The 12,805-nt window shown below is 46.0% G+C and overlaps 1 protein-coding gene across 2 annotated transcripts in view; it reads right to left on the bottom strand.

The window, feature by feature from the left end:
- Positions 1–893: 893 nt before the first annotated feature.
- KCNJ6 (potassium inwardly rectifying channel subfamily J member 6) overlaps positions 894–12,805 on the bottom strand; it is a 165,684-nt gene continuing 153,772 nt past the window's right edge. For both annotated transcript variants that reach the window (XM_064647111.1, XM_064647112.1), the window contains one exon: positions 894–4,351. In XM_064647111.1, coding sequence (XP_064503181.1) covers positions 4,026–4,351 — 326 coding nt within the window. In that variant the 3' untranslated portion in view covers positions 894–4,025. The remainder of the gene's footprint in view (positions 4,352–12,805) is intronic.

Genomic DNA, 12,805 nt, shown 5'->3' with positions numbered 1-12,805 from the left:
AGTTTCTTTGGGGTTTTTTGGGAATTCAAGAGCCAGTTATCCCTTGGAATTGGTGCTGGGGATCTGCTGGTGCTCTCACAGCAGGGTTGGTTCTTTTGGAGGAGTGGGACATGGTTTTGACCATCCCTGGGCTGAAGAGAGCCGTGAATCCAGGTCTTCCCTCTCCTGAACAGCCCAACATTGTGCAGCTGAGCTAAACGGGAACTTCTGCCCTGTGGCTGGACACAGAACAGGGATTTCTTCCCTGGCTTGGAAAGGCCCCTTTAACTCCAACAGAGGAACCCAGACTTAAAGCCAAAGGCTTGAAGTGAACTCCAAACCATCTGCAAACGTCCTGGTGTTTGTCCCACCCCGTTTGGCAGCTGCTGGGGACCCTCTCAGAAGTTTAAATTTATTGGGATGGCTCCCATGGCTTTGGTGCTCTAAGGCAAAGCTCTAGATCATGACAGCTACGTACACCTAAGGGAACATCTGCATTTTTGGATGTTTGTCTGGGAAGAATTTCTGAGATTTCTTTTAGTGCTGGTGAAGAGGGGATTTATTGCTAAATAATAGGCCTGAGGTTGAATAATTGGCTGAAGGAATTTGTGTTGCTCTGTTGAAAGCAGGAGGTCTGTGTCTGTTGTTAATACCTGGAAGACTTGGTTTGGAAACTTGGGTGGGGGAAAAACAATAGTGTGTTATTAAATTAAAAAAAAAAAACAAAAAAGGAAAAAATAAAAGGGAGAAGGAGTCAGAGAGGACTGTGTAACTCTGGGCATTAAGCTAAACAAAGCACATTTGCAGCGTTTCTGATGGTTGAAGAAGGAATTGGAAGCTGCAGGAGATCACTGAGAGCCCACATTCACCTCTGGAAATTCTTTTGCTCCTGGAAATCACAAGATACTCTGAGGAAAAGTCATCAAAATATTTTAGTGAATGATACAGAGGTGTAATGAGTCTTGATTAATTAGGTAGTCAATTATGTCAAGATGTTACATTCATGTTCCATAAAATGTGATTTGCCAAAAATATTCCCATAGGGAACTGAGCTTTCCATGGGATATTGTTTAGGCTTGAGGGATGAAGTTCCCAGGTTAAACTATTTCCTGCCAATGAAAACACCACTCGGCATATACGGCTTGAAAATCCATTGTTAATTAACAGCATTCGATTCTTAATTGTCTTTTTACCAATTCAGTTGAAATCATTGACACAAAATACATTGTTAAACTGCTTAATCAATCATTGTAGAAAAATAGAGGTGTTTGATAGGGACATTCTAGTACAAAGTTTCCATGAAGCTTCCCCCGTTGAAAGCTTTGGAGGCTTCTATTTGTTTTTTTGTTTTGTTTTGTTTTTTTTTTTCTTTTTTTTTTAAAGCTTATGTTACAAAAATGAGAGTTCATAAACTTTACAGTCCGTACTACATTGATACCAAAGACAATAAAATACAGGGGGGAGAGAGAGAGAGAGAGAAAGAGAGACAAACACACACATTTTAAGCTTGAAGTGCCCTATTCACAAAAATATAGCTCACACATGCGCATGCCCCAGTGGTGGAAAGTCTGGTGGGTTTTTTTTGTGCTAAAAGGACACAAAAAAAATAAAAAATAAAAAAAAAGGTTTAATCAGGGCCCTGAGCTGCTGTTCTAGCCAATGCAATTTTTGTTAAACTGCAGCAATGGATTCTGGAGCGGCCCCAATAAATCACAGGAGCCAAAAGCAGGTTTCTCCTCAGAGGAACGCTTTGCTCCCGCTAGGACTGACACGGATCGTGGGCTTGGGGTGCTGCTACCCTGGCTCCTCTGCTTCCCCTGGGGCTGGGGAGCCACCTTTCCCCCCAGAACTCTCAGTAGTAGCCTCGTGGGTGGGTTGGGATGGATGGGCTGGAGCACTTGGAGGGAGGATGAGCATGGGCAGGTCTGTCCCAGCCCAGCGCTGCCTCCCGGGATTTGAGTGTAAGGAACCTTTACTGAACCACCAAAATTCCTTATTCTGCACCATTCCTTGCATCCTGCTGCTTTGGGAAAGCCTCTTGGGGGCAAATGTTCAGAGCTGAAACATAAAAACCCTCCATCCATCCAGCCTGATCTGCCAGTCCCTTTGCGCGACCCTTTCCTTCCCCACACCCTCCTCGGTGGGAAGCACAGGGAGGATGGGAATTATCCCTGCAGAGGGAGGACCTGCAAAACTCCCTCAGCCCCAGATGAGCCACGCCCTGAAAATCAGCAAGGGGCAACTGTACCAGCAAAGAAAAATAATCAAAGAAAGGAAAATAGGTGTGAATTTAATGTGAAAGCTATATCACAGTGCAAATTTTTCCACCTGCCCGCCAAGTTTTTCTCCTGAGGTTAATTTTTTTTTTTTTTTAATTATTTTCTCTTCTGTTTTAACGTAAATGTTTCTGTACCAAAAAAAAAAAAAAAAAAACCGCTTCGGATTCTCTTCGGTGCAGGGTTCGTTCCTCCCGGAGCAGGCAGGTATGAAAAAAACCAAACAAACAAAAACAGAGTTAAGGCTGCAGCTTCTTCTCCTTTGCTGGCAGAAACGCAGTTCTTGGCGGGGCTGAGCTCCCCGACTCACGGGGGTGTTGCCGCGTAAGCGATGCAGGTTCTCTCCGCCCCGACAGTTTTAAAGTTTGCTGGGGTGGAATGTACAGGATTTACAGCGATTTACAACTACCTAAGGTGGAAAACTCGTTGGAGAACCTCTCTCCCCCCTCGAGCACGGGTGGCAGGATCAGTGTGTTTAGCTGGGACGCCCTGTTGAAACACACACCCAGGGCTGTTTGTGCCACCCGTGACTCTGCTGGCAAAAAAAAAAAAAAAAAAAAAGACAAATTTCATGGATTTTGGCTTCACGTGAAATGCAGCTGTTTCTTTCCCAGCTGAGCAGCTAAAATCTAATTCAGTTTTCAATGGCTTGTGCTGTTGGTGCAGCAAACTGCTGAATTCCCATGGTCTGGGTAGGGAGAAGGGAGGAGTTTCCCTGGATATTGCACATAAAGGATAATACCTCTACATGAAACATGCTCGCTATATTAAGAGTATGCAGGAAATTCTGTTTAGCCATGAGTTTGCCACAGCCTAAATTTTAGGTTGAACTGCCCCAAAAAAGAGTAACCAGGAACCGGTTTTGCCTTATTTGTAAACATTTTCACAGTATCTCAGGAGTTCTGTTGGGATTTATCTACCCTGCCCTCTCCCAGACTTATGGCTTTTTAGAGTCAGTGAAACGATCTGTTTGGCAAACAGTGAGGTTCTCTAAATAGCTGCCAGTCTGGTACACTGAAGAAAATGTCATGCACTAGAGGGGGGGGGGGAATTATCAATATTACACTCCAAATATTTGAAGAGAAATTCCTACTCGATGGGGAGTTGGTTTTTTTTGCATCCCGATATTTCTAGGACTCTTGTTTCTAAACCTACGTTAGTTACACGTCTGTGTGTACATTATTTAGAAGTTCTTTACTACAGTACTTTTGTACATGCGGCGTTTATTACTAAATGTAAAGAGAAAGTAGTTACATAAGGCATATGTACAGTATTTTGTTGGATTGCAGGTCCCTCTGCTCACCTTCCCCTTAAAGCTGCAAGGCCCATTTCACAGAGGTTTGTCCCCCAGCTTGTGGAACTGTCCTGAAACACGCAAAAACCAGAGTCAAAGTCTGCTTGGATGAATTAGTCCTTCCTTTTAAACCCCTTGCTTGTATTTCCGTTGCATTTGGGTGGGTTTTTTTTGTGGTGGATAAACCTGGAGGTCTGACCCTGGAGAGGTGGAACCAGCAGTCACTGCCAGGGTGGGGATGGAGATTCCACCACCCCCAGTGGGTATTGCAGCTTTACCCCACGCCTTGGAGTCTGTGAATCTCTGGAGCTGGAATCGGGTAGGCAGATATTTCGCATCTGGAGTATTTATTTTCCAGGGTTTGAGAATCGTAGGAAGGAAAAAAAAAAAGAATTAAAGGCGTGTCGCAGGAAGAAACCGGGAGCCAAGAGGGAGAAGACGAAGGAGGTGGCATGGCCTTTGTGCCTCTGTTGGTTCTACACTTTGGACTCGCTCTCCAAGTTGGCCACGTCACCGTTTCTTTCATTTTGGTCTTCCTGATTCTTCTCCTCCTCCTCGGCTTCCAGCTCCGCGTGCTGGTCCAGCTTGCTGGAAACGGACCACGTGAGGGGCAGTTCTGCTCGGCTGGCCATCTCTGCCAGCTCTTTGGCACTGTAAACTGGGGTGTTGGTCTCATAGGTTTCATGAAAACTGTTGTAGTCAACCTCATAAAACCCGTCCTCCAGGGTGAGGACAGGGGTGAAGCGATAACCCCAGAGGATCTCGCTCGTGATGTAGGAGCTTCGGGCTTGGCAGGTCATCCCTGGAACAGAGAAGGAAGAAGTGCTGTAATAAGGACCTACTGCTTGCCCAAATCTTTAATTATTTAATCATTTTTTTCCCATCTAACAAAAGAAATGTATGAAAGAAACGCCAGAAAAGAAATCAGGTTTGACATCGTATGAATTTGAGCTTAGAAAGCAGTTTTAGAGTGTAAACATCTCTGACACCCTTTCCTTCTGTGCATGTGCATAATAACCAGTGCTAAGTCTGTCAGCAAAGACCAACACATCTTTATCCAGTGCAGTCCTTCTTCCTGGATTTCATCAACTCACCTGCTGAAGAGTCTATCATGAGGTTTACCGAGAGTGTCTGTGCCATCCTCCGGGTCCCACTGCCAAGTTCAGCACTTGCCCAGACTAACAGGAATTTACACAACAGCATTCCTCTGCTGGAACCCACCCCCGAGCCTGTGACCCCAAAACTTGTCTCCTCTGAAGGTAGGAGTCACTTTTTAGTTACAATTATTTGAGAGTTGGGCTGGTGGCCAATGCACAAACATCACCAAAACCACTGAAGGACGTGTGATAGTGGCTGATATTGAATTGGGATAAATTTCTTTGCTACATTCCCTTCACAGCTCTGCTGAACTTCACTCTACAGGGCAAAAAAATGCTGTTTTTTGTTCAGAGGCAGCTCTTCCAAGCTCAGTGCAGCGCCCAGAGTGTCCTCTGGGCGAAGAAACACCTGGCCATGGCAGGGACCTGGGACTTGGAGAACCTACTTCATCTCACACCAACATCTTGGAGAAGCAGTACATTAAAATATTAATGCTCAGGAGTGGAAGGGAAAACCCAGCTGAGCAGGAAAAATATCAGGAGAAATGAATCTAAGAGGCAAAACCATGATGCCAACAAAATAGGAGTACATGGAGAGAATGTGATGATTTTCTTTTGATTATTGCACATTATTAGCTGTGTATGACTAAGCAAACTTCAGCTGAACAGTGTTTATTGAACACAGAGCAAATAAAGTTACTTAACCTGCCACACTTCACTGATTTAGAAGATAATCACAAGCAATTAAAAGAAGTGTTTAATTTAGAGAGCACAAATGGCAGGCTTTAGAAATGTCCATTTTCTCTCTGCACTGGTAAAGTCACATGGATGGGCTCGTGAAGAGCCAACACTGGGACTTTATTGTCCCCAGTCTTTTTTCAGGGTTGTGCAAAGTGCTCCAGGTAATTCTGCCCTCGTTCTTGCTCTCATATCTTGCTTCTGAGGGGTGAAAACTGCTGTTTCTGGGCGCTCTGTATTTCTCACTTGCGGTGTTACCTTTAGGAAGACGTTTCCCAGCTGCCACCACACTGTGGTACTTCAGCCCTTCTCCAGTGCTTCCCTTCACTTCCTGCAGTGCCTTGGATCCTGTGGAGCACTGGCTGTCAGGGAAAGCTGTTGTGGGAAAGCTGCTGCACTGAACCCAGCAAAACCCCTTCTGTTTTCCTGCTGTGCTCTCTGATCCTAATTTCTCTTTCTTAATGCCTGATAGAAATATTTAAGCCTTTGGTTTTCTCTTTGTTCTTGCAGGACAAGACAGGTTTGCATTTCAGTTCTCAAGCAATGCACAAATGGAAATACCAAGGTCTTACCATTTTTCTTTTCCTTTCGCAGGTGGGAAGGGTGGAAGGACAACAAACCCTGTGACAAAATCGCCTCTTGTGTGATGTCCTGTGTGATTTTTAGTCTAAAGGATACTTTTCCCCCACAAAATGATGGAGGGAGAGGAATGTGGCAGCTCAAAGAGCTCTTGGGTGACAACAACACCCTGCAGCTCCAGGCTGGGACAGAGGGGATGGAAAGGATTGGGAAAGGCCCTGGGAGTGCTGGTGACAGAGGCTGGACACGAGCCTGGGTGTGCCCAGGGGGAAAAGAGGCCAATGGAACCTGGTTTGGATCAGAGATAGTGTGGGCACAGCCCAGGGCAGGGATTGTCCCCTGTGCTGGCACTGCTGAGGGACCTCCAGGGCTGTGTCCAGGTCTGGAACCTCATGGAAGGGAGACCTGGAGGGGCTGGAGCGTGTGCAGGGAAGGGAACGGAGCTGGGGAAGGGGCTGGAGCAGCAGGAGGGGCTGAGGGAGCTGAGGGGGCTCAGCCTGGAGAAAAGGAGGTGTCCCAGGAGCCTGGAGGTGTCCCAGGAAGGCCTGGCCGTGGCACTCAGTGCTCTGGGCTGGGGGACAAGGTGGGGATGGGGCACAGGGGGGATCCATGGGCTGGGAGACCTTTGCCAACCCAAATGATTCCATGGTTCTGTGAAGCCAGGGCAGTGGGCAGATGATCCCACTGGTCTGGGCAGCCACTTGCCCCTGCACATCCCAGAGACCACTCTCTGAGGGTTCCCCCCCATCTGTCCTGGCAGGGTGGGATGGCAGCAGCGGGATCAGGCTGCAGTGCCAGGGCTTGTTCTCCCACCATTGCCCTCACTGCAAACTGCATTTTAGAGGGGCTGATGAGACCTCTGAGGGTTGCCCTTAACTGCTGTCTCACTCCAGGCATTTCTAATGAGCAGTAATGAGGGGTTTTTATGATGTTTAATGTTCAATTAGTTGGTTTTAACCAGCAGCAGAGGAGTCACCACTTCTCTGTGGAAGACACACACCACGGTGGATCCTGTTCCTATCACTCCCCATGCCCCCATTCCCAGGTCAGAACTCTGCAGTGTGAGTGGGAAGCTGAATTTTGGTCCTTCTTATATCAGAGGAGGCAAACTAAATTATGGGGAGCTTTTTTTCTGAGGCAGCCAAGTTAACTCAGTGTAATAGGTTTGTGACCACCACACTCAGCAACACTTTTATTTTTTTGCTTTCACATGGGAACAAAAAAGGTCCTGCTGCCAGTGCTGGGATTAGCTCCATGTGTCTAAAATCAGCAGTTAGTTGCTACTTAGGACAATCTAATTACCATACAAGCAGTGCAGTTAAAACTTGAATTTATCCTCTAAATCCTTATTATTCCTGTTCAACAGCAACAGGCTCCAGAGCACGGGCTGCAGTGGCTCCCTCTGCCTGGCTGGGAGTGTGGACTCTATTTCAGTGCACCCTGTCAGCAGTTTTCCTTGCAGGCAGAAGGAATGGTTTTATTAAAACTTAATATTTGCACTGTGCAGCCTAAGAAAATGGCAGGAAAAAAAATCCCCCTAAGCTGTTGCTGAGAGGTGGGCAAGGTTACAACCCCACCTTTGACTGAGCAGGATTAATAACAAAGTTGATGCCACCTCCAGGTTCACTCCTCTTGAGAAGTTGCCCTGTGCAGTTATTTTGAGGTTCTGGTTTGTTCATCCTGTCTGCTGCTATTTAGGCTTCTGTTTTAAAGGGTTTGGGGTGGTGACTTGATGCATTCCCTCACACTGCACTTAATTTAAGATTTCGTGGCAGGTTTTACAATCATATGTTGTGTCCTGCACTCTCACCACGCAGCATTTCCCTGTGTGATGGGAGCCATCAAAAAAATAAAGTGCTTTGAAACAGTCAGGGGAAAAAGGGGGCCTCAGAATCACGATTTCAAACACATGTTTGTGCTCAAATACAGTGATTTTTCAACTCTAGGTCAGCCTACTGTAGTTTACACAGTAACAGCCTCTTTCAGCTTCCTCAAGGCAGTCTTTTTTACAATAGGGCTTTTTCTTTTCAAATTCCACTCCTGTAATAAAAAAAGGGGCTCTAAATGAAATGAGGGGGACAAGAATTATGGCCCATGGCTGACTCCATCTCTCTGACAGCGACAGCGTGAAGTGATTTTGAGGTTCAGGAGTTTCCTGCTGGCACTTTGCAGAACAGACTTTCTGCTGCACTAAATTTTGTGGGATATCCCCTAAGAATGACCTGATTTCAACCATTACATGGGAATTTTACTTCACAGTTCAGCCTGGAGCAAGACCTCAGCAGCAAAGGACTCAGGGGTGCACAGAAAACAGTGGTGTCCCCGTTTCTGGGGTGAGAGGAGTTTTACTCCCGTACAGCAGAAGTACAAAAATTTGGTCTGGGGTCTCCAGATGGAAATTAAAACTTCCATGTCCATATGTGATGCTCCTGTTCTGTTGCTTTCTCCCTGCCTGTGTTCATAACAACCTTTGCTGAGGTATCACCACAGAAGTTTCAGGAGTTAGGAAGGGAGAGGTGCTGACCTGTGGTGTCAGAGATGAGTTTTGCACCTTGCCCAGGGTGAGGGTGAGAAGGTTGGAGAATTTTATTTAATCCCTGTGATCACAGAATCATACAATGGTTTGAGTTGGAAGAGGCCTTAAACAGAATCCAGTTCCAACTCCCTGCCACGGGCAGGGACACCTTCCACCAGACCAGGTTGCCCCAAGCCCCATCCAACCTGGCCTTGGACACTTCCAGGGATCCAGGGGCAGCCACAGCTTCTCTGGGCAACCTGTGCCAGGGCCTCCCCACACTCACAGGGAAGAATTTCTTCTCAGTATTCCATCTAACCCTGTTCTCCTTCATCATAAAGCCATTTCCCCCTTGTCCTGTCACTCGACGCCCTTGTGGAAAGTCCCTCTCCAAAATAGTCCCTGTCCAATGACAGGAACATCGAGGCAATCAGCTGAATGTGCACCTTTGGCTCTGAAACTCCAGTCTGGTGCTCATAAAAAGCTCCAGTGACTTTCCAGGTTTGCATCCCAGCACTGCCCCTGTGTTCCTGAGGGGTCACCCAGCAGCCTGTGGGAGCCTCTGCCCCGGGTGACCTTTTGCTCTCAAATAAATTTGGTGTGAGGTTTGTCAGTCTGCTATTTTTAGGTGTTAAGGAGAGTAAGAAGGCAATGTGTGCTCCAAAAAACAAGCAGGAGGCTGGGAGTCAAGAACCCCTGATTGATACATCAGTTCTCCTGCAGACACCGTGTGGGCTTTGGCAAATTCCCCAGCTTTGCTGGGTCTGGGTTATTGGTGTCCCACCAGGGACGTGCTGAGGTGTAAAAGCAGTAGAATTTTGCTGTCAAATCTGTACTAAACAGCTCTCCCTGGTGTGAAAATGAGGAGTGTTTTTGAGTGTGCCTCGAAAAAAGGACAGAGATTTAAGAATAAAATTTCCACGGTGCCACCAAGCCAGTGGCAGAAACATTCCATGAGGGTTAATTGGTTCTCTTTAATCAAGGTAAAAAGAAGAAAGCAAAGAAAGCAAAAAGTCTTGTTCTACCCTAAATTCAGTGATTTTTTTTTTTTTTTTTTTTAAGTCCAAAGCACAGAATGGTTTGGCTTGGAAGGGACCTCAAAGATCATCCCATTTCAAACCCCCTGCCATGGGCAGGGACACCCTCCACCAGACCAGGTTTCTCCAAGCCCCATCCAACCTGGCCTTGGACACTTCCAGGGATCCAGGGGCAGCCACAGCTTCTCTGGGCAACCTGGGCCAGGGCCTCCCCACCCTCACAGCCAAGAATTCCTTCCCAATATCCCATCTAACCCTGCCCTCTGGCAGTTTGAATCCATTCCTCCTTGTCCTGTCCCTCCATGTCCTCATGAAAAGTCCCTCTCCAGGTGACATTACTGTAAAATGTTGCAAATACCTTGCTCTGACAAGATATTTTTCCTTTCCTTTTTGCATTTAGGGACATCTAACAAGTTTATTTGAGTAAACACCTCATATTTTCATATATGTATATATATATGTATATACATATATATCTCTTCCCATCCAGATCTAGCAAAGGGGAATTCCCAGAGGTTCTGCTGACTTGGTTCAGGACACACCTGCAAACTGGATGTTTATCTTACCCTGAGCAATGTCTAAAACTCTTGAAAGAAGTAAACTCTGGACAGGTGCCTGTGAGCATTTTAAGTTCTCTTTGCCTCAACTTGTCTGGGGACGTGTGTGTGGAACCCTCATGTTGTGGGTTGTGGGAGAGGAAGGCAGTGGGGACAGATGGTTTTTTTATTCTTCTAAGAATATAAGGAATTAACTTTCTTTGGGCTTTGTTTGTTTTCTTTTTCTTTTTTTTTTTTTTTTTTTTTTTTTAATTTTAAAACTGCTGTGGCTTTTATTTTTTTTCCCTGTAAATCTGAGTAATTGGGTATTTCTGCTTTCACATTTCCTGATCAGACCGAGAAGCCAATCACTATATTTGAAATTTTTCAGCTAACACCATCTGTGAATTCTGCCCAGGGGTCTTTGTGGCAGCTCCTGCCTTTGTCTCACAGCTGATGATGGGACCCAGGGAGCAGCTCCACAGCAGAAAATCCGAGTTTTCGTGGAATGAGTGGGCTGGAGCAGCTGCCCTGACCACCACCACCAGCAATCAAATCCCATCTCCGTGGGAGGTGTCACATCTCATCAGGTCACATTTGCACAAAGATGAATTTGCAAAGGAAATGGAGCTGATGGGAGGCCGTAATTTCAAGTCAGTTGAACTTTCTGATGCTCCAAAATCTATTTCATCCTCAACGAGGTGAAAACAAATAAACAAGTATAAAAAAAAAATCGATATAAAGTTAAATTCTAAACAAAGGCTAACTTGGATCAGTCAAAGCGTTCTGCTTTCATTCTGAAATGTGACATATTGTATAAAACAACACCTAAGTCAGAAAAAAATGGGCTTGCTTTAGTCTTTTTCAAACTATTAAAAATATATATGTTTTTCCCCCAGCGGGAGATTTCAATGCCAGTGAAATTTTATTTTCCACTGGAAAAAAGGCCGAGTTAAAAATGTTTAATTTAATTGGTTAGTGTTTCTTCTCCCAGGAATTAAATATACTCCACTGAGTAGTTTGTGTCTTATTCATTGCTTTCCTGTGCCTAAATTCTGCTTTTTTGTGTCGAAATTCTGCTTTTTTGCATTGAAATTCTGCTTTTTTGCAGGTAGCTTAGTCTGAGAAATTAAACACAGCAAGGCCAGGAAACCTTGTCTGATTCAGCCTCAAATGTGCTGCCACTTTTAGCCACCAACACTTTATATATTCTCAATAAACAGCTCCTAAATGGATGAATGACTATTCAGCCAATATTTAACCTTCATTTAGCCTTATTTTCATGCCATGCCCAGCAAATCAAGCTGCCTGTGTGAATTTTAATGTTGTTTTTTTGTTTTTTAGGTTTTTTTTTTCAGCTGTGCTGGTTGAAATGGGTGATGATTCCATTTTCCTGTGATATTTATTATATCAAATAACATCTGACCAGACAAGGGAGAGAAGCTCCTTCCAGAACTGGCACTCGGAGTCCTTGGAAACGGGAAACTCGATTCTGTGGAGCTGGAACATGAAGTGCCAGGATTTTGTGCCCTGCTCTCTGTGTTTGACTGGGGATACATTTATGGATTCTGTGGTTTCTCAGGCGTGGAAGGAAGTGCTTTATTTCTCCTGGCAGGTGGAAAATCAGGATCTATGGGAATTTTGTCCAAAAGAAGCTGCAGGACATGTTGGCTCAGCTGCCAAAATGCAAAGTGCTGAGTAAGGAGAAGACCTGACCTGACCTTTTGAAAATACATTGCTTTTTGAAATTTGAAAATCCATGGGCTTCCTCCTGAATCCTGCCCTGCAAGATGGGATGTCCTTCCCTGGTGTGGCACAGGGGCATCTTTTTCCCCAATTCCTTGACAATCATCCAGGAACAGGCAGGAAGGGAGTTGATTCCAGCTGCTGCCTCCCTGGAGAAGGGTCATGGCAGGATTTTTTGCTGAGCAGCGAGAGCTGATCCAGAGTTAAGGGCAGGGAGGATCCTGGGTGGATTTGCCTGGAACAGAGAGGATCCAAGGTGGATCTACATGGAACCAAGAGGATCCTGGGTGCCAGGGAGTGTGGAGAAGACCCCTGGCAGTACATTAAGTACCAATAGTCCTGCTGATGGCTTTGGATCTCTCCACTGTCTTGCTTGGTTGCTCCCATAACAAAGAGGGTGACCAGCCAGCAAGAACCAAAGCCTTTCCTTGGATTCAGAGTTCTGGTTGGCTCCCTGTTTCTTTTCCACAGTCAGGATCTATGGGGCTCTGAGCAACCTGGGCTAGTAGAAGGTGTCCCTGCCCATGGCAGGGGGTGGAACTGGATAATCTTTAAGGTCCCTTCCAACCCAAACAGTTCCACGAGTCTGCGACTCTGTGATTCCTCCAGGGGCTCTGAGTTCCCTGCCCTTTCGCTCACCTTTTAGGAAGAGCTGGAGGGTCACGGGAAAAGCAAGTTTTGGATGAAAGAAAGGTGAAGAAGGAACTACCTGAGCTGTTGAATTACTGATCTTGGGGAAGAAAGCAGCAGAACAGCTCCTGCTCTCCTCTACTCTGCACAAACCCAAAGGCTACATGAGATGAGCACCTCAGGAGCAGGTTCCTCCCTTTCCAATCCTGGCTGGAGAAGCAGAAGGTGGGAATGGGGTAGATATGAATTGCAGGTGGGAATAGAACATACATGACCCAGAAATGTGCATGAAATGACCCTTCATGTCCTGGGCTGATCCCCCAGCGTGGGCAGCAGGGCAGGGGGGGATTGTGCCCCTCTGCCCCTCAGGGGAGACCC

Source organism: Pseudopipra pipra, chromosome 2 (assembly GCF_036250125.1).
Source record: "Pseudopipra pipra isolate bDixPip1 chromosome 2, bDixPip1.hap1, whole genome shotgun sequence".
NCBI classification, from domain to species: Eukaryota; Metazoa; Chordata; class Aves; order Passeriformes; family Pipridae; genus Pseudopipra; species Pseudopipra pipra.
This window is presented reverse-complemented; position numbering and strand designations above follow the sequence as displayed.